General features: G+C 38.7%; 1 protein-coding gene across 2 annotated transcripts in view; it reads left to right on the forward strand.

The window, feature by feature from the left end:
* dapk1 (death-associated protein kinase 1) overlaps positions 1-21283 on the forward strand; it is a 117349-nt gene that overhangs the window by 53144 nt on the left and 42922 nt on the right. For both annotated transcript variants that reach the window (XM_079687176.1, XM_079687177.1), the window contains exons 4-9: positions 6259-6397; positions 10531-10660; positions 12195-12243; positions 12399-12425; positions 16805-16957; positions 21204-21249. In XM_079687176.1, coding sequence (XP_079543302.1) covers positions 6259-6397; positions 10531-10660; positions 12195-12243; positions 12399-12425; positions 16805-16957; positions 21204-21249 — 544 coding nt within the window. The remainder of the gene's footprint in view (positions 1-6258; positions 6398-10530; positions 10661-12194; positions 12244-12398; positions 12426-16804; positions 16958-21203; positions 21250-21283) is intronic.

Genomic DNA, 21283 nt, shown 5'->3' on the forward strand with positions numbered 1-21283 from the left:
TTATGGATATTTTACAAATCACTCCCCTTTTAAACTGTATTCTTGTTTTACTGCCATATAGTAGGCTATTTCATACCTGTTTTTCATTTATTCTCTTATTGTTTGTATAAAAATGATCAGGTGTGCCGCGGAAATAATGTTTTGAATAATTTGTGACAAAATCGTTCTAAACACTGAGAGAGTCCTTTAGCTCACCTGAGCCCCTCAGTCTGACAGGAGAGGACTCTCCTCCAGCTTGTTGTGGAAACAGCTCCTTATGTCCGTTAGTGCAGCTAGCTAACCAGATGCTAACATCACGGTCCCCGCTAGCACCGGTCCCTCTCTCTCCCTCACTCCCTCTCTCCCTCACTCTCTCTCTCCCTCCCTCACTCCCTCTCTCTCACACTAAATGCGCTATCGCCACACACACACACAGAGCCGAGCTTGAATTACACAAGCACACGTGTATTTCCATGCAACTCTCTGATTGGTCTGGTGTGTTGCCTCTGTTGCGTTCACTGAACACGGGAAATTACAGTCCTGCCGTTGTCTTTTGTGTCATGATGAGGTTCACGTAAAGCACGGTTAATGTATTATATTATTGAGGTGTCTCAAATATACGTCAATCGAGTGGCACCTGCTAACGGGGTGGTGGATGATAGGTTTACATCTAAAAACGTATTTTTCAAACATTATTATTTTAATTTTCTTTTTCTTTCTTTTGTTACTTTTTTTTTAACGGTCTGCGATCTACCCGCACCGCACTCGACTGGTTGGCGACCACTGATTTAGACCAATTGGTCCATTGGGTCGTCGTTACGTCACTTGGTTCCCGGAAGAAACAAATGGAAAAATAATCATTTCCAACGGGGCGTTTTGGGGTAGCATAGACAGGTATTTTCTGTGTTAGAGTTTTACTCGCTACAGGGTGAGGGTTTGTGACTCTGCAGACCGTGTACATGCATAAAAAGCTACATAACACACAAGGGGACGGGTGATAACCAGAAAAGCATGACATGGGACCTTTTAAGGGAAAAAAGTGTCCTTTGTGCTAAAGTTTCAAACATAAAGCAGAGGACTGTTCAAAGGAAGCTTCACCCAAAAAAAAACATGAAATAATTATATGACTTAATAGTGTTGTGAAGATAAGTTGATGGACAGAAAAATAATGGCCAAGTATTTTCAGAATGTATTAATCGTTAAAACGAAAAATTGTATTGCCCAAATTAAGTCAGGAAATAATCTGGAGTTTATTCAAGACTGAACATTATCGTAAATTGCAGCCCTTTCATCCAACGTCATGGTTTCTGTTCTGCTGTCTTTGGGTACTTTGAAGTTTATTTCCCTGACCAGGAATAGTTTCATGTTGAATTAGACCATGGATCCCAAACATATTCATTTCAAGCACTCCCAGGAAGAGCTGCTCTGAGCCACTGACAGCCATGTGATAGGATTTGCTCCATAAGGACACACATTACAAGTTCACTTCATTGTTATTTAGTCAGGCTTACGTTCCTGGGTGCATTGCAATTATAGTTAGAAGGGGGAATATATGAATCAGGAAGTGTCATTTTTAAACTTCTTAAATGCAGAGAAACTACTTTGTAGTTTTGGCAATGATACAAGGGGTCTGTTACGATGTGAGGTGCAGGTGAAAAAGCAATACGTGGAGAGAGGGTTTTCTTTCAAAAATAAACAGCCGTTTTATTTCTTAGCCTTCCATATTATTTTACAGGAACACAAAACTTCATGCCTGGTGCTGCGTTCACCAGCAGGGAACTAACACACATGCCCCCCTCCCCTCTCTTTCCAACCACATTTATAGGAGACTGCCCGCCTTCTCAATCCAACCTGGCCAATCAGGTCATGGTTCTGAAAGCGGAGTGAAGGATTAAATACAATATTAAACACTGTTGTCTACATTTAATAAAACTGTAAAGGCTTACAGCAAGTAAATTCATAATTGCATCAACATAACGTCCCAGACTCCGCCTACTCATACGGCACATATAAAGAGTACTTTGGAGGCGTGCTCCCCCGTTGAGCACTGGCACAAGTTGGCTTCCAGGTCTGAACAAAGGAAATGATGATTACTTTGTGATTGTGTGTTTTAAAGACTGACAAATTCATTTAGATGCATTTTATTAATTTGTCTATGTAAACAGTTTTTATAACTTTAACTGAAATAAAGACAACTCTGAAGAAACATGAACTACCTTTCTTAACAAACAAATAGTCAAGCCAAAATGTTAGTGAGGGAGTGTGTGCGCTTCCTCATAGGGTCATGTGTGGAAGGAAAAAACATTTATTTTAAAAGCTGTTTTAATCACATTAGAGTTTAAAGAGGATGATGATGATTTCACTTAACTAATAATATGAATAGAAAACTTGGTCTATTACTTTCTCCTTCTTAGTTTCTGGTTTTGTATCTTTTCAGCCCCTGTACATGACTTCCATAAATGTTTACCTTGAGAGTTGAAATATGTTTTTTAATACATTTTAAAACTAATGTATCATATTGTTTGTAGTTATGTGGCCATAAGATTGAGGTCTTTGACTAAAAACCCTATAACAAGATATGTCACGGGAGGTCTAAAGCTATGCTTTCTGCTGATTCTGTTTTATCGTACCTTGATTGTATATATTAATATTGAATTAGTTGAATAAAAAAGACACAAAGACATATACACTTAAAAAACCCTATTCAGTTAAATCAACAGACAGCCAATAACTCAATCTTAATGCTAAGTCTGTGCCATTAAAACTCTATGGCTGCTGACAGTTCACACTAAAGCAGACAGTGTTGAGACACTTATCCACTTAGTTTCAAGAGACAATCTTGCACTGAACATGCCTGAGAGTTGTGACAGGGTCTAAAACTACAAGTTACTAAGGGTCATATAACTCGTTAATTTAACAATAATACACTGTTTGTGTTGCCTGGTGCTACATATATTAGCACAAAGCTAATAGGTTGACATGGTGTTAGTTTTTCCAGCTCAGGGCAGGTAACAAAACAAATGACATGGGATTTAAAAAAGATGTGGTTTCCCTTTGTCCTCCACACCCTCTCCTCCTGCTGTACCCTGGGTAAATACAACCATGACAGCAACTGTGCTTTGACGTTAAACATTAATAGACCAGTATGAAAAACGTGTTCAAGCAGGAACCTTCTTTCCTGTCTTTGACTGTTTATGAACACCCTGGTGACCACTAATAGATGATGTAAGAAACATGGAAGAAATAGAGTGGGAGGAGAGGGTGGACGTGCAGCTGCTGTTTCCTCCCTTGAGGGTGAAGTGTGTGGTAATCAGTTTTCTTATCACATAAAGTTACATTTCATATGATTCCAGGCACCTACATGATTGTTTTGGTTATTAAAATGTAAATCCTGACATGAAAATTGGCAACTAAATTAATTTTCCATTTAACTGTGACTTACATTCCTCACATATATCGTAGGAAAAAAACATATGTTTGTATATGTTGAGTGAAAGTAAACAACTGCATAAGCATGGCAGTAATTACAGTTATCTTTTCTCGCTGCAGGCTTCCTCTCACGCTGTGACCGTGATAAATCCTCCGCTCACTCCATTCCCCTGTCTCTACTTTTCTTTTCAACCTTTAAGTGTTAAGTGCTGAAGCACGCTACGATTTCATTAAAAGGGCACGGTTGCGATAGATAAAACGTAGTGCAATGTGGTATTGGTTAGCAAGTGGTGATATAAATATTAAAAGGGGTAAAACAAGATGTAATAAGGAAAATAATTGAAGATTAAGATTCTTGAATCTTAATAATAAAGTTGAATCTCTTGCCCAAAATGGGTCAAATCTGGGTAAGTATAGTTTTTAAAGCTATTTGAATGGTATTTTATGCCAATGTTCCTGTTGTAGTTATGTTATTAATGCAAATGGTGTTGATTTGCATTGGATAAAGGACTGCATGTTTATTATGATTTGTGAATGATCAGATTTAAACTCCTTCATTTAGTTGGAATGCTGTTAACAGCAATGCTGTTAACAGCATTCCAACTAACTGTTCTTCTACGGACGAAAAGTTTATTATTATTCCGCCGGGTTATTTTGGCCCTCTTCTCCTCCCGCATTGAACATCGCAGAAACTCAGTTCAAACATCAAAACGTTCAGCTCGGTCGAGAATCGATGGCTATTACTTTTCTCATTCATAACTTTCATAATTCCACACATACATCCCATAATACATCCCATTTTTAACATTGAAGTCAAGGGAGGAAATCTTCAGACTTCAACAAATCTTCATGCGACTTCAACTGCTAACTGTTCATTCATACTTTCAATCAGACACCTCATTCCAACTTTAAAATGTTACACATCTTTCTGACATTATTCGTGTAAAACAACTTTTAAATCTGATTCTTACTTTTAGAGATATTAAACATTGTTCAGACCTTGGTAAAGAGGTTTTCTTCACATTTTAACATTAACTAGAGTGTGTGATGTCACAGCTAGAGGGTCCTACAACTTCTTGAAATTTGCCTTCATATATTTTTTTAAAACTGCCATAATTCCCAAACCCTACATTCCTGAAACATAATTTATCATGACAAACGTAGGAAAACATCTCGTAGCTTGAAAAACGACAAATAATTAAACAAAATGCTTTTTGAGGGCATGAAGTGACAAAAACGTTCAACATTCCTCCATTAAAACCCATTGTAATTTCAGGCTGATATTTCCTCACGGCAGCAGCCGCACACCTTTAGTTAAACTGCCAAAAAGGCCACATCATTAACTCGAAACTACACAAAAATGACACTTCAGATACTCAACTTCCTTGACATGCTTCACGTTTTGAAATTTCACCGATATCTGTTACGGCTCTTCCACAAAACGCTCACATGTAAGAGGTGTATCTCTCATTCAGAACAATGCAAATCTTTGATCTCTACAGAGCTCGTTAGCTCAATTATAAACACCTGTGTAATGGAACACGATGATGTCATCACTCCAACTGACATGCTCAGAGCAGCAGACTTCAGATAAAGGTTAATGGTCCTGCCCTCAACAGCTCTACGTCAATTATGGGGTGTCATCCTCATATGCCGAAGAGGGAGAGAAGAGAGAGAGGGCGATCAAGAGAAGAGAGAGAGTAATGTAATAAAACACGGTTTTCTCATAACTTCAGTGAAAATACTCCAAACAGCCCAAAACTTCACAGGTTTGGTAACGATGCAGCCATCAACGCATCTAAGCGTATTATGGGGTGTCATCAAATGCCGTTGCCATGGCGACAGACAACTCGCCATGAAACAGGATGTCGCTGTAAGTCCAATCGACACGGTCCAATCGTCCCCCAATCTTCACTTGTTATTACCGGTCCATGCCTCAACAACTCTACGCCAAATCGTCCATGGAAACACATCCCTCGCCATAAAATATGATGTCGCTATATCTCCTCTGAAAATGTTCAAAAAGTGCTCAAACTTCACATGTGTACTAACAGTCCAGCCGTGAAGACATCTACAGGACAGTTTTGAGATTTCTTCAAATGCCGTTGCCATGGCAACACAATGCTCGCCTTGAAACACGGTTTTCAAAAACTTCAGTGAAAATACTCCAAACAGCCCAAAACTTCACAGGTTTGGTAACTATGCAGTCGTCAACGCATCTAAGCGTATTATGGGGTGTCGTCAAATGCCGTTGCCATGGCGAAAGATCATTCGCCATCAAGTTAGTTCAGAAGTTTGCAGTTCAAATATTCTGCTGCTTTTCCAAGCCTTTTTACTTTCTTTTCTTCTCTCATCACACATTCAAGCCCCCAGTGTTCATGTATCATTTCAATCTAAATTCTTCACTTTCTTCTTACACATTACATTTCAGCATAGCAGTTTAGCGTCAGCTTTTCAGCATAAAGCATTCCCACTAGCAATTTCTTCAGGAATTGCAGTTACTTCTACTTTTCCTGTTGTTAATGCTATATTCTACCCTTATCATTCTTGCAAGGTCTTTTTCTTTTAAAAAGTCCAATAAAACAGCATTTGTTTAAACACTGGGGCATGTTCCTTTCCCCACATATTCCCCTTTTCTGTAAACAATGCAGGGTTTTCATTACAGAAGTTTGATGAGGACAACGCTGGTTAAAATGTGCTTGGGATGTGTGAATTGGTCAGGCTCTAAAGCAGCAGGATGATGAGATTACATCAGCTCAGCTCTGATAAGCAGGGATTTGTAGCTGGCTCTGATCTGAGAGATCCTCGTTTTAATTCTCTCCCTCCTTCTTTCTCTCCTTCCTCATTCAGCGTGGCCGGCGGTGAGCTCTTCGACTTCCTGGCAGAGAAGGAGTCGCTGAGCGAGGAGGAAGCCACTCAGTTCCTCAAGCAGATCCTGGATGGAGTCTTCTACCTGCACGCCAAACAGATCGCTCACTTTGACCTTAAGGTACTGCAGTCACTAAAGACAGACACCATCCTCCATCCTTAAAACGTGTCCCAATAGAGTGGAGCAGTTGAGGGCTACCTCAATAAAAAGCACATTTTCTATCGGATTTCAAAGTATTGTAGAAAATATCCGGACAAATAGAAACAAAAAAATGGCGTTTGCTTGGCTTTAAACAACTACCGCTAAGCTATATGATTTTTAAAGCGTGAATGCAATCGACAGAAGTAAAAAGCTAACGCTATAAGTCAATTAGCAGGTTGCCCATCAGCACCGCAAAACTAAAGGAAAAGTTGTGTTGCCGTGATGACACTTAAATGTCTAATTAAGTCACTTGTTAGCAACCGCTGTTTTTAAGACACATACTGTAGAAGCTTCTTAAATGGGTTTACTGATGCTTTTTATGTCGTAGAACAAAATGTGAAAATCTCTTCAGCTTGTATTAATGAATTAAGACCTTATCTCAGGCATCCAACCCAAAAAATGCTCAAAAGACAGTTTACTGTAAGATGGAACTGGAAGTGGTAAAATGCTAACTCATTCACGCACCACTCCTTTCTACACCACCAACTAAAGCTAATCAGGTTTTGATGTATTTGGAAAATTGGTATTAAACTAAATCAAAACAAATGACAAAATCTGAAATGAAGAGTTGAGAAATTACTTAGTCAATTTCAAATGAAATCGCACATATTTTGATACATTTGACACTTCCTTGTTCAAGGTAATGTTGCATCTAGACAACACAGTTGGATATTTCCTTTTGAACAACAAAAACAAACATATTTTCCTCTTATCAGAGGTCACAGTAAAGAGCAGCCTGTGGTCCTGCGCCCCTGGAGTAATACACAGCTATTTTTCCAAAATGCCAGCTCACTAGAGTACTGAACTGCAGCATCATCTCATGTGTTATTTATGTATTTTTAGTTAGATCAGCTAGCCTCTTTTGGAACTCACCTTTTTATTTATTTTTCTCTTTGTATCGTTTTTGTTTTGATTTGTTGAGCCTGCAAGTATCTGACGCTAATTACTGTACGGCGACCATCACATCAGTTTTCGTTAATTCTATGCTTTTTATTATATTTGGATATGGAGTCTGTGTATTCTGGAACTCCTGAAGGAAGAAGAGAATAGGTCATAGTGTACAGAGACATCATATTGTAGCTGAGGTTTTTCCCTCAGATGTTTGGTGTACTGTTGTGGTAGTACTTTACTTAAATCTCGCTCAATACCATTGATCCGTTGTCCACTTTCGGCTGGACATGGCGTCTTCAGAATAAACTTTCCAGACCTCCACTTACTGAACAACCTTCACAAATCATCCATCAGAGTTCAGGACATTTGGCCTCCAGGTTTGCAGAATATAATGACCTCTGTACCCTGCCATCTACTTATGATCAATGCTAGAGCTTTTGAAAACCACAGCAGCCTCAGCTTCTCAGATCAGCCACTGTTCTTCTCTGTAAAGCAGCGGCTCATTTTAGGACTTCATTTGATTAGTTGAATAACTTTCGGCAGTAACGCAATTTCCAACTGGCTTGATTTGCAGTGTTCAACCATTTTCGGACATTTTGACTTGTATGTAAAAACCATTTTGTCAATTTTAGTTCTCTGAATGTGGGTTTATGTGGCTGTTTTGCATCCATTACCATACCATGACAGCTGTAGTCATTGTCAGAAAGCACCACAAATCACAAATCTTCTATTCGACCACTTTCAAACTGCCATTACACAGTTAGAAAGGGAACGTCAAACCATTTTTAAGAGACAGTGATACTGCCAATCAATGTATTATGCTCAAGAGCTTAATGTGTTGGGCAGGGCAGAATGAGGATGTCTTATTCATCTTCTCTGAACTGATGGACTACAATGATTCGAAAACAGTTTGTAAAAATGTCTTTAAAAAAGGATATATTCTGCTTATTTTCAAATTGTGTATTTTGTGCCTCTACTGTGACACGTTTCCATGCTTTAATGTTCAAAAAGCTCTACATTTCTCTCATACTGCCTCTGCTGCAGCACCTCTTTTCACCCTCTGTCTGAAACCAGAGCCCAGTCTGCTCTGATTGATGAGCTCTGTTGTGATTGGTCAACCACTTAGAGATGTCCCGCCTCTTAGCAAATCACGTACAATTTGTTGGAGCACTAGTCAATAGAAGCACGAGTGTTATGTAGTGATGTCAATATGTTGCGGAAGTAAGCAAAGTAGTCCTATGAAGGCGTTTCAGACAGGTTGGGAGTTTACGGGAGAGAAACTCCAGGAATACGGAGTTCAGCCTTCACAGACGATTTACATGCAAAAAAACCTTTTAACGATTTACTTTATCCCTATTTACTATATAATATTTACAATTAATCCTGTAGTATTTTTGATTTTGGAAACGTGTTTTTGGTTACTAATCTTGACAGGAAAGTTACCATACTACTTCACTGAAATGTCTACTTTCTCATGATGGAGGAGAAAGCACATAAACAAAAGGGATAACACCGCAGTGAAGGATAAACTCTGTTAGCTAAAGTATGCAAATATAATCAGGTTGATACACTTAAAGTGTTGGATATAAATATTTTATGCAGAGAAATAAATAATTTAATTTAATTGTTGAAGTTAGTTGAGGTGGAATTAATTTAAACTGATTTGAATTAATTATTTTCATTATGGATGAATCTGTTCTTTTTTTCATTAATAGGTTGTTGTATTAGTTTGCAAAATGTTGTACCATGCCAATCACCCAGAGCAAAAAGTAAATTGGTTTAAGGGTTCAAAGTAAAAGCATGAAATCCTAACATGTGTGCCGCTGGAAACATAACATGTTTTTACATTAAAATTGACATAGGCGATTGATCACATTTGAAAAAAACAATTGGCAACTGTTTTGATAATCGCTTAATTGTTTCAGTTGCATTTGTACAAACTGTTTTTTAACAATTGTTTGAATTATTAAAAAACGTCATGATTTATAAACTCTTCACATGTTGTATGTAAAGTAAAAAGTACAATATTTTCCCCAGGGATGTTGAATAGTAGAAGTATAAAGTCAAAAGAAAGTACCTACAATTTGAACATCAAGCGAGGTGTTCAAATGATGTAAACAGCAAACTAAAACAATTGTATATTCAGCAAAAACATTATTATATAACATTTTTTAGAGAATAAAACCAACGAGCTGCTCTGGAGTCTGATTGTATATCCTAAGCGCCTCCTCTTGTCCTCCTCAAGTTTGGCTAATAGTGCAGCTGAAAGGATGAGCATTGGAATGAAAATGGATTCGTCTTGAAAGGGGCATTATCCTTAGGAATGTCTTCCTTCTGTTGTGTGTCTTTGCTCAAAGCAGATCTTCGCCGTTCTTTCCTTTCTCCCACTTCCTCGAGAGGATTCTACTCGTGTTTTGCATTTTATTTCCATGGCTGGTGCCTCTTTCCTGCCAGCCAGTTCCTGGTTTTGTGTCTGACTCTGTTGCTCACACCCTTGCTTACACTTAGTGTGTGTCCTACACTGAAAAGTTAGGGGACACTGGTAATCCAGGACATTGTTAAAAATGCTTACTGGGGGCTTCTCTTTCCTGTAGTCTGTTATATAGGTTTGTGTAGATGAAAAGGGTCTGCAAAGGTTCAAATCCTACAGTTCTCGCCAGAGGAAGTTTCTTTCCCACACACTCCCCCCTTCCTGTAACGCCTCCATTGGACTCATAACATGGTGACATCACTATGTAACACTTGCTCTTCTATTGGCTTGCACTCCAACACATTGTACATGATAGGCTAAGGGGCGGGACATCTATAAGCGGTTGACGGATCACAACAAAGCCGGCCAGCTAACCAACCAGAGCAGACTTTGCTATGGTTTCAGACAGAGGGTTTATTGTACTAACCAAAGGGTTTTAGTTCATTTGAAGCTAATGCACCTGCATGTTTTTTTGCTGTTCTGAATTTGTATCTTCGTGTTTTAATGCACTTGTCAAGCTCTTTGGATAAAACCGTCAGCTAAAGAAAATGTAAAGAAAAAGTTAACGGATCAGTTTTCAACACTCATCCTCTGTGAGTTAAAAAATAGGCAAAATGACACCTCTCCTTAATGCTGTCCGTCCTCCCTGTCCCCCCCTTATTCATTGTCTCTCTTTCTCTACCTTCTATAGCCGGAGAACATCATGCTGCTGCACCGCTCAGTGCCTCACCCGCGCATCAAGATCATCGACTTCGGCCTGGCCCACAAGATAGATTTTGGCAATGATTTTAAAAACATCTTTGGGACTCCAGAATTTGTAGGTCAGTATCACTTTGTTTGTATATCATATATATCATGGTCCTTTCTTATTTTATTGCTCCGTATTTTGTATAAAAAGCTTCTGCTCCAGTGAGTTTGTGCATCTCCATCCTTTCTCTACCTCACACACCCTGCACCACCCTGTGTTCTTGGCTTTATACCAGGGGTTGCGTATTGTGAGAGAATGTGACAAATGTGCCATAGGGACTAAGTGAAAGAGAGCTGATAATAGACTGGAGATTATCAGAACTCATCCTTCTTGCCAACACGAACACACACACTAATGGACACATCAGTGGCTCCGTCCCATCTCCCATCACCTACCCCTTTTTGCCTCCGGGCAGTTGCCAATACTCCCAGTCTCCTCCTCCTCAGCGCTGCTGCCAACTACCAGCATCCAGGCCAAGACCAGAGCCTGTAGCAGGATGGCAGCGGTCAAATGCTATAAATAAAGATCAAGTGTCAGAAAGCTTGAATTATTAAGCTACCTAACCTCTCTGAAAGCCATTTGACAGCTTGTTAAGATACTTAAAAATGTTTGGTACATTTCTTTTGGGTTTGAACACCTTATCCATAAATCCACAAACAAATACCTTCCTTGAAAACCCTGAACCTTTGTACACTTTGGGGAGGAAAAACATAAAGCCCCAGAAGGTGTCTAAAAATAACATAAATAAATATAGATCGTTTAACTTGCCATAGCTCATAGTATTTCGTTTTGCTGTGATAAAAGAGAAGAGAGTTCTCTTTACAAAAATGTAAATGTTGTAAAAGTAATTAACATGTCATGTCTCAAATGACGCCGTGTCGGATGATGAAAAGACCTGAATGTTGTGTTTTAAGGTGATTTAAATAAATAAAAAGATACTCCTTATAACTCCGGCCCCTGCCTAGGTATCATCTTCATCATCTTTTCCATAGTCAAAGTAGTTTAATAATAGTCATAGTGTTTGAATCCATTCGTTCCATTATAAACATGGACAGGAAATATAAACATTTCAAGGCTAAATAAATGTGGCTCAAGTTTCAGCCCACAGCTAAACGTCTCCATGGCAACCTTATACTTCCTGTTTACTTCCCCTGAATCAAGGGAACTGCAGTTTCAACTCTTAAAGGGACCCAATTGTGCTTCTCCTAGTGTGTTCTACTCGCTTCTGAAGCCAGAATAACATGCTTGAAGGGAGGGGCAGTTGTCTGGAGTCATCCTCTTTCTCTGCCAGTATTCTTGTTTTGTTTTAGAAATAAATGCAATAATCCAACTTTAACTACAGTGTTCACACATCTGAAGACATGTGACAAGAGAAAAAAAGAGGATAAATAATCTCAGCACTAGTAGGTGGTAAACCACACACACCTAAAGAAACAAATACAATCTAAATGTGCTAACAAGCTCAAGTAGTACTCACGAAGGAGGCATTGCTAGAAGAAAACAAGTAAAGGAATCAGTAAGGGAAAGTAGAAAATTAAATCAGAGATAAAGTTAATGTGTGTGTGTGTGTTGGGCTGAATATTAATGATCTTCTTTTTTCCCCACAGCTCCAGAGGTAGTCAACTATGAACCTCTGGGCCTGGAGGCTGACATGTGGTGAGTAAACAAAAAGTCAATCTGCTCTACAATGAGCGTAATGCACATATGCTGTTGTAACATCATATTTCTGATGAACATCTGCTGCTAAGTAAATGTATGTTTTGCACAATGCATGGCTGTCTAAATACACAACGTTGTTCTCTGTCTTGCAGGAGTGTTGGTGTGATAACCTACATCCTGTAAGTATCTGAAATATTACCAGCCATGATGGATAAGTGTGTGAAATGTCAATTGTAAACACCTTTTTGTGTTCATATTTTCATACAAACCCCAGGGCGTAATCACTCTGTAAACATGACCTTTGACCTCACTGTCCTTGAAGTCGTCGGGCCGCTCAGCAGCCACCGTCGCTGTGAAGTATGCGCTGTTTTTCGTGAATAATGGAGCAGCCCGCAGCATGTTCAAACGACATTTTCAGTGCCCTCGAGCGTGATATTGTTTCAGCCGCTTTGTCAATAGAGATATCATTTTGCTGATATTAGCGCCCTCCTGAATTTACTTTTAAATGGTGCAGGAATGAGTCCTAAAATACTTAAATGAGTTATCATCTTACCACATCCATTTCAAGTGTGTCAAAGTCAGCGTCTTTTTTGGACGTGTTTGATTAAAAACTTAAACTTCCCTAATCAAAAAACAAAAGTCTAATAAAACACAAGTCTCAAACCTGATCTTCTACGCTGCAAAACAAGAGTAAAAAAACGGTTTTCAATAAACAAAAAGGACTTCTCACTTTTACTGAACTTTTACTGAACTGCTTCTAAGTATTCAAAATGTAAAGTGACACCAGGGGTAAGATAACAAAATATTTGAACAATCAACATTTTTTTAAATTCTCATTACAATAACAAACATGCGGAAAGGCCTACAGCATCATGCAGATCTCAGGACAAACAAAAAGCTGCCTCTTGTTGACCCTGGTTTATAACACAGTGAGTCATTATTTACCACATGCTCTGTGATGTAACACTGGTGCTGTTTTCCACTCAGGCAGTGCCACAGCATATTTAATTGTGTACTGAACTAGTTTAGGTGTTATTTTCAGATGCCTTTATGCTACTTTACATTATTTGTGTCTTGTGTGTGCCTTGATTGGTCAGCCTTGTTCTCCTCAAGGTTTCTACCTGTGAAAACTGCATTTGTGGTCACGACTGTTGCCTCATGGGGAAATGAGAAGTTGGGTTTCTGTTTTCAGAATTGTATGCGCAAGAACAATTTGAAGTACTTGAACATCAAATATTTCTTCAATGTGGTGCTGCTTAAATATTTGTCCACCGCTACCAAGGGTTCAAACATATATATTTTCAAAAATACTCGGAATAAAAGATTTATACAGCAAGGTATTTATACTTAATTAAAAAACGTTTTTAACTAATTTAAAAAAAATCACGAGGACTTTATGCACACACAGGCATCTAAAATGTGTTACTTTTCTTGCTGCACATGATGAAATGATCCGAAAATGCTTCCTGTATTTGAAAATGAAAACTTAAATAGGGAATTGTAAATGTCCATCACACTCACCTGAAAACATACGTGGTTGAATCATAAAGCATTTGATCTACAAATGGCTCTTTTTTTATATATAAATACTGATGCCACAGGTCTGGTCACTCTTTTGTTGATCTTGTTGGTGACCTCAGAGAAGAAGAACTGGTTACATATCGGCCGTGTCATAATTTGTTAAACAGATTCTCCTTTATTGCTACTTTGCTTGTACTACCAATTGATCTTTACAACATCCAACACATAAAGAGCATCTTCATCTCCTACAGCCAAGGCCTTTCATTGAACTAGCGATTGTTGGTGATGCAGCCGTTCGCAGACATGTCAGCACAGTTTAATTCAAGAGCGAGAGAAAAGTTCACGCCCCTTGGCGGCCGACAGATCAACTGCTGTTGGCTCTCGACCATGCTGTCCTTTTTATTCACCCGGTTACAAGGTTTTTCTAAGCTTCCCACACGCCTTCTATCCATCAGTGAGACACCTACGCGAAGCACCAACACAAAATGTGCCCACACGAACATGTGGAGAGCCCTCACCAAAATACAGTGAGGTAAAGATAGGGAGGCTGAAAGTATAGGTGTTATCTCATTGTTACATAATGAGTAGCTGCAAACATTACACACTTCATTTCAAAAAAGGAATAGGAGTTGCTGTTAAAGTCATGCATCATTTTGCCTCTACAGTACATGAGCAAATGCATATACACACACAATCTTTGTTCACCCTGTCCACCCACACAGCTGTCACAGACTGGAGAGGTAGAAAAAACATCGCTCCCTGCCTATTATCACAGCCGAGCAACACTGAGCTGCACTTACTGCTCCTCTCCTTTTGTAAAGAATAAAAAAGGAACAGAAAAAAATGGCCTGGGATAATTCAATAAACCATTTGCAGTGATTTTCATGAGCACCTACAACCTCGTAATTGGCCTTGTCTGCATGAGTGATGACCCAATTGCCGCGCTGTAATCAGAGCTGCACACAAAAGCTCCATCAGGGACCTCTAAAGTAATCACCAAATATGTTATGGTTTCCGTTTTTTAAAGATTATAAAGAGACTTCTTTTGAGATAATGTAGCCTGAAACCTTTTGAATGAAGGTAGTGGATCAGTCTCAGTCTGCTGTGAATCAGCTTGATAAGTAAAATTGTGCATAATGCATATATATTTGTAATTGTTACTGTATATTATATATATTTATTAAAACAGTGTTTTTGGCAGTTCAAAAAACAAAAACATATCGTACTAAACTAAACACTAATAATACCAATTACGTCCCAAAACACTTCCATTAGGAGAAATGCAATGCATTTTCATAAACGGTCCAAATATAAAACTATGAAGAATCATCTTCCCCAACTAGACAACACATACGCAGTATTTAGAACACATTCAACAACTTGACAAACGTGTGCATGGTTTGCTAAAATGGCTGAATAAACCAAACGCTGCAAAACACATAACGCTGCAGGGAACTGAAAATACAACAGAAACAAGGTCACTAAAAACTGATGCACACAGCTGGGATCGGAGCACTTGTTGGCGTTCCAGGATTATAAAGTTTTCCAAATGTCACTCTGTCAGTTGGTCTGTTTCATAACTCTTTGAGTGATTCTTTGAAATGATGAGGTTAGCTCGCTAGCTTACAGCAGATCTGCAATAATATCAGAATGAATCATGCGATCACATTGTTCAAATTAGCCAATAAAACATACTTTTTAAGTTTCCAGTGACAGTAATATTTGGCCAATTTATAATCCCCAAACGTCAACAAGTGCTCCGGTCCCAGCTGTGTGCATTGTGTTTTCCCCGTTCCATTGTGTTTTGAGCTTCCTGCAGCGTCTTTTAATTTGCATGTTGTTTTTTAAACTGCAGCACGTGCTTCCTAATGGAAATGTTTTTGGCCGTTGTAGTGCAGTTGTCCCTGTCAGCCACTGTAAATACTAGAGTTATGCTATGTTGCCACAGCATCCTGTATTCACGTTTCACTGCCTTTTTGGCTGTCTTGTTTAGTTAAGAGCCTTAATTACTTGTTTGTTGTGAGCAGCTGTGCCCTACATTTATATATTTTCGCTCGACTTGAGCTTGACCCCCGCACCACCTACATGTCTGTCCCAGCTGGCGTGTTTATCGGCGCCTGGTGCTGACCAGCTGGAGAGGTTTTCTGAGGCCGGTGTTTGTCACATACTAATATGTGCTTTAAATGCCCCAAGGGACCTCATCTACATGCAGGGGCCCTGTGTGTTTTAAACTGTCTGTGTTTGTACATTAGAAACACACTTTTTGGACTCGTCATAGTGGGCAACATTGTCCCATAAACATCCTTACACTATACTCCTCGTGTTATCAATGTATACAAGAGCCTTCCAAGCTAGCTTTCCAGTGACTGTGATTGTGTAAGAAAAATAAATAGATTGCCTTTTTAAAGCACCCTTTTAAAAAGATCACCCAAACTCTGTTGTTCATGCGATCGGGAGCAGTTCAAACCCCTGACCTCTGATTGGTGGACAGCTCTGCCTCTTGAGCTACAGTCGCCCCAAAAACTTACATTTTATATTGAGGCTTGACTGTTGAGTTATTTGCTGCACAGCTCTGTAATGACATTCCCAACCTCAAAGAGTAGTAGGTTCACGGTTTCAGTTTTGAGAGCCGAAGCTGATCACAGGCGTGTGAGTTTATTCTTGAAGTCAAATCGACAGCGCTCGGCGTGTTGTTAGAGTAAATACAATTAAAGGATCTGAAGTTGTTGCGTTGATTAAAACACGCAGTACAAAAATAAATTCACCAATTTCAGATTTTCTTTATAATGTCTCAGTTATATTTTTCCCTCTGTTTGACTGTTTTATTGATAAGGCTGTCACACAATCGCAATAACTATATGATTATAATACATATAAAACCTTTCATCTTCAAACGTGTTCATTGTGCCTTTTATCTTTATCTGTCCCTGGATTATTAGCACAATAAGTGTATAATAAACATATCAACCCTAATCGTCTCTCCCTGCTCAACAACACACCTCTCACCTTGCTGTCACCCTCTGTCCTGTCCCTGCAGTCTGAGCGGTGCGTCTCCGTTCCTGGGGGACAACAAGCAGGAGACTCTGGCCAACGTGTCGGCGGTGGACTACACGTTCGACGAGGAGTTCTTCAGCAGCACCAGCATCCTGGCCAAAGACTTCATCACAAGGCTCCTTGTAAAAGACCCCAAGTATGTCAAATCCCTTTCTTATGTTTGAGATTTTGATGCTATCGGGTACTTTGTCTCTAAGGTGTAGTAACAGCCCAGCATGACCTTGATTGATATGATTTCATTGGGACATAAAGGGTGAACTAGGGATTCAACTCATTATACATTTAATGAGTTCCATTCTTTTCTATGAATCATTAGAGGCCCTATTATGCTTCTTGGGGGGGTTTTCCCTTTCCTGTAGTGTGTTAAATACATTAAGTTTTTGTGGCAACCTAATACATGTGCATGTAAATGGTCTGCAAAGGCTAAAATCACAAAGTTCCCTGCAGAGGGACTTTCTCCTAATACAAAAATATGAACCTGAACATGAGCATAATAGGGCGCCTTTAAGTCAATGACAAATAGTGAAAAAGGCTCTCACAATTTCCCACAGTCCAGGTTGGCTGGCTTTTCTGCTTGATGACTTTAAAGAAAAACCATTACAACTTTTTCTCATTTTTTTTCCTACTCTAAAAAAACAACACCTTTTTGACAGCTAATGCCTTTTTCCGAGCTCTGCTCATGCTTCTGTTGTATTTGTTTGTGGTAGTGTGTGATCGTTTCGGAAAGTTTTGCTTGATCCATTAATAAAATTACCAGTTACAAAATGTTTACTTTATTTAAAGAAAATTATCTTTCTGAATACAACTGTAAGAGTGTCAATTAGGGATCGACCGATATGGCTTTTTCAAGGCCGATACCGATACCCGATATTTGGAACCGATATACATTTGCAGTAAAATCAGAAAATCTTGGTGTCAAAATGTAGAATAACATAAACTCCAACAGAACTTCTTTGAAATGCATTTAAGCATACATTATGTTTCATGAACTTTTAAACATCTTACAACTGGTTTACTCTGTGCCTGTTTTTTTAGTGCAGCCATCTGCAATGAGTTAGAGAGAGACAGAGAGTTAAAAGTGGGGCTGCAGGCTGACATGCTTAACTAACAATAATGCTTAATTTATTATATCAAAATAATGTCTGTCTATCTAGCATAAAATCCCAATAAGCTGCTACAAAACACTGATTGTTGATTGACACTTCAGTAATAGCCTATCAGATAGCGCTGTGGGCGGGACATTGCTCGTGTACACAGAGTGGTGACTGCAGCCAGAGAAATGGCCGCATCAGAGCCAAAGTTTTATCGGCAATTTGATTTAAAAAAAGGCCGATACCGATAATCGGTCAAATGCGGAATATCGGTCGACCCCTTGTGTCAATATGGACTTGAAATGAGAAAGGCAGTAGCTCTTTGCCAGTTAGCATTCAAAGATAATGCAGCACAATAAATGACACATTGTCTCTAATCCCTTATTCTTTATCATTTCCACAATATTTCTGAATATTCAATTTTTATTTTTTCTAAAAAGCTAACAAATTAAATATAGACCCATTGCACATGTTCCAATGATATGATACCTAAAACTGTGAACGTCTCCCAGAGTTGCTCTGGCAACAACTGAATGGCTGCAGCTACACTAAAAGACCGTGAGTGCCTCCAACCCTCTCTGCTGTTCCTTCAGAACAATGAAACGAGAGCGAGGGTGTTGGAACAGCGGTGAACCGTTATAGTTATGGAGATAATTTCATTTAGATAATGTGAGAAAAAGCACGGGTTGCATTAAACAGACAGTGGGCGACAAGAGGGGACTGACTTTGAGAAATCCTACGTGGAGTTTATCAAAGCGGAAAGGCTCTTAATTTATCTACACCGTTAGCAGACAAGGATCCACTGGGCTGGCAGGAAGATTAATGAAGGCTCCCTTGAGAACACACACATTCATAATGTTCACTGTGACAGTGGACTGCAGAAGCACAATCACTGTGATTGAGCAATACATATGGTACATTTTCTCATGTAAAATAAGGAAAGACACTATGACCAAGTGCCCTGTTACCTCAGTCAGAGGAGGGGGTTGGTGGGTTTTTACTTCAGCTCAGGTGTGTGCGTAAACACAGAACAGCCTCAGTTAGAGACAGGGATGTTGGATTGAACAGATGTCCACAGGAGGAAGTGGTGTGTGAACTGGAACCACACCAGTTTCCTTAAAGGTTGTGTTGGCTTTCATTAAACAAACAAAAACTTTTACAAAAGAATGCATTGGTTTTTTTATAGTCAGTTTGCAGTGATGCACATTCAACCGCAGCACTAGGACTGGTACACTAGATTGGCTGTTATCTATTTATATACACACATCACGAGAGTGCAAGGCGATCAGAAAAATAGAAACCTAAAAGAAGATAATATTGAAGTACTTAGGGGAAGAAGCTAGTGGTGTGAATATAATATCTCGTAATTTCATTTGAAAATCTTAAATATTTTGTTTGATTTTGTCACAACTTTAGAATAAATCTTGTTTAAAATTAACCTACCGTGTAGGGTTCATTACCACCAATAGCAAAGTCTAGGCTCTTAAATAAAGATATTTTCGAACGTTTCGCATCTGTTTAGATTTTTCCCAACGCGCCGAAACGGTTTGTCATGTGACTTTTGATGATTGTCTCGGTACCTCATTTGGCATGCTGTTAAAGAGAACCAAGAGTTTCACATAGGAAATGAGAGGTTTAAGATCAGCTAAGGGCAATATAGAACAAAACATGAGGTCATCACATTACGTTTCGTTTCGAAAATTTCTAGTAAGTACCAATTCAATTATCATTGAATATAATAATATGGCATCTTAAAGTTTTAATTTCAGGAGTCTTTTTTGTTTGTGTTACCCAGCAGAGATGTTGTCCCATTCAATGTTTTAAACTCAAATATATTCAGTAAAAAATGAAACCAATACAAGAGGCAGAAAAAAGTATTTTCTTCTGGCATAATTAGCTAAATTATTTGTTTAGAGATAATAGCCAGTTCAAGGCAACTTAACTCTGTTTTTGTCTAAATGTACGCATAACACTGTGATAATTTTTTTTAATGCAGTTGGCAGTGTTGGTGAGCGATTGTTGTTACACAATACACAATATCCACTTTAAGTTATTTTATAGTATTAAAGTACCCGGATGACAGATTCTGTTGCGTCATCCATTTGGCCCCATTACAATGAATTAGGGCGCTGCATTTTTGTTACACATATTTGATTTAGATACTCTAAAAACAGAAATAACTTTGAAAATTGCAACTAATTCTCTAAATTGTAAGTGGGATTATGACCATGATATAGTGTCCTGATCTGATATCGCTGTCTCAGAACTGCATACTTTTTTTTTTTTTTTTTACTTTCATGGGAGTGACGCTTATTTTAATCCCTCTGATCACAGCTGTGTTTGCTGTCTGTGTTTAGTAATCCCTTTAATCTCTCTGATTTTGAACAGGAAGATGGTTGCATAAAATACATGTTATTTATCAATCTTATTGACATGATGAAGACTAAAAACAGGAATGCTTCTGGTGTTCCTGACAACCAGTGGTTTTCTTGAACTATTTTGAAATAAATAAATATACTCTCATCCATGTGTGGTATGTTGCATAAAAAAAACATCCGTTTCATTTACTTTTGATGGATAGAAATGGGCAGGACACCTTGAGGAAGGCAAGTGTGGAGACTTCCTAATCCACGAGTACATTTCTTTTTAAGACTAAGTTTAAATCCTGATGCAACACTTGATTTGTTGGAATTGTCGTTTCACAATGACATCTGTGACTAAGGCATTTCTATCTGCCTAAATAACTAGATGACCTCTGTGTATCTGCGGCTTCATTTAAAATGACCGACTCGTGTGAACATGCTTTAATGGCCCAAAATACAGATGTGTGCTTGGCAATAACAACATTTCGCCTTTGCCACAAAAAACTAAAACATATCGTCCAAAAGAAACCACTAATAGTACTAATTACGTCCGAAAACACTTAGATTGGGAAACCTGCTGCACTTTTGAAACGTAATGTACATTTAAAACACAAATGTGCCAAAACACATGCATATGAAGAACATGTTCACCAACTTGACAACACTTGGGCAGCATTTAGAAAACATTCAACAAGTTGACAAAAATGTTGCAAACACAAAACGTTGCAAGAAGCTCAAAACACAACGGAAACCAGGTGACACTAAAAAGTGATGAATACAGCGGGGAAAGTAGGGCTTGTTGTCCGGGGATTGTAAAGGTGTGCAAAATAAATGTACTGTATATTATATTACTGTAAAGTGCAAAATATCTTAAGAGATCCAGCAAATATTCTCTGTCTCCTAATATGTGTATCATTGTTCTTCACAGAAAGAGAATGACGATTCAGGACAGCCTCCTGCACCCCTGGATCAAGGTTGGACCCTTTTTATTTTCTGTTCAATGTTAAA

Source organism: Notothenia rossii (genome assembly GCF_949606895.1).
Source record: "Notothenia rossii genome assembly, chromosome: 6".
In the NCBI taxonomy this organism is placed as follows: Eukaryota; Metazoa; Chordata; class Actinopteri; order Perciformes; family Nototheniidae; genus Notothenia; species Notothenia rossii.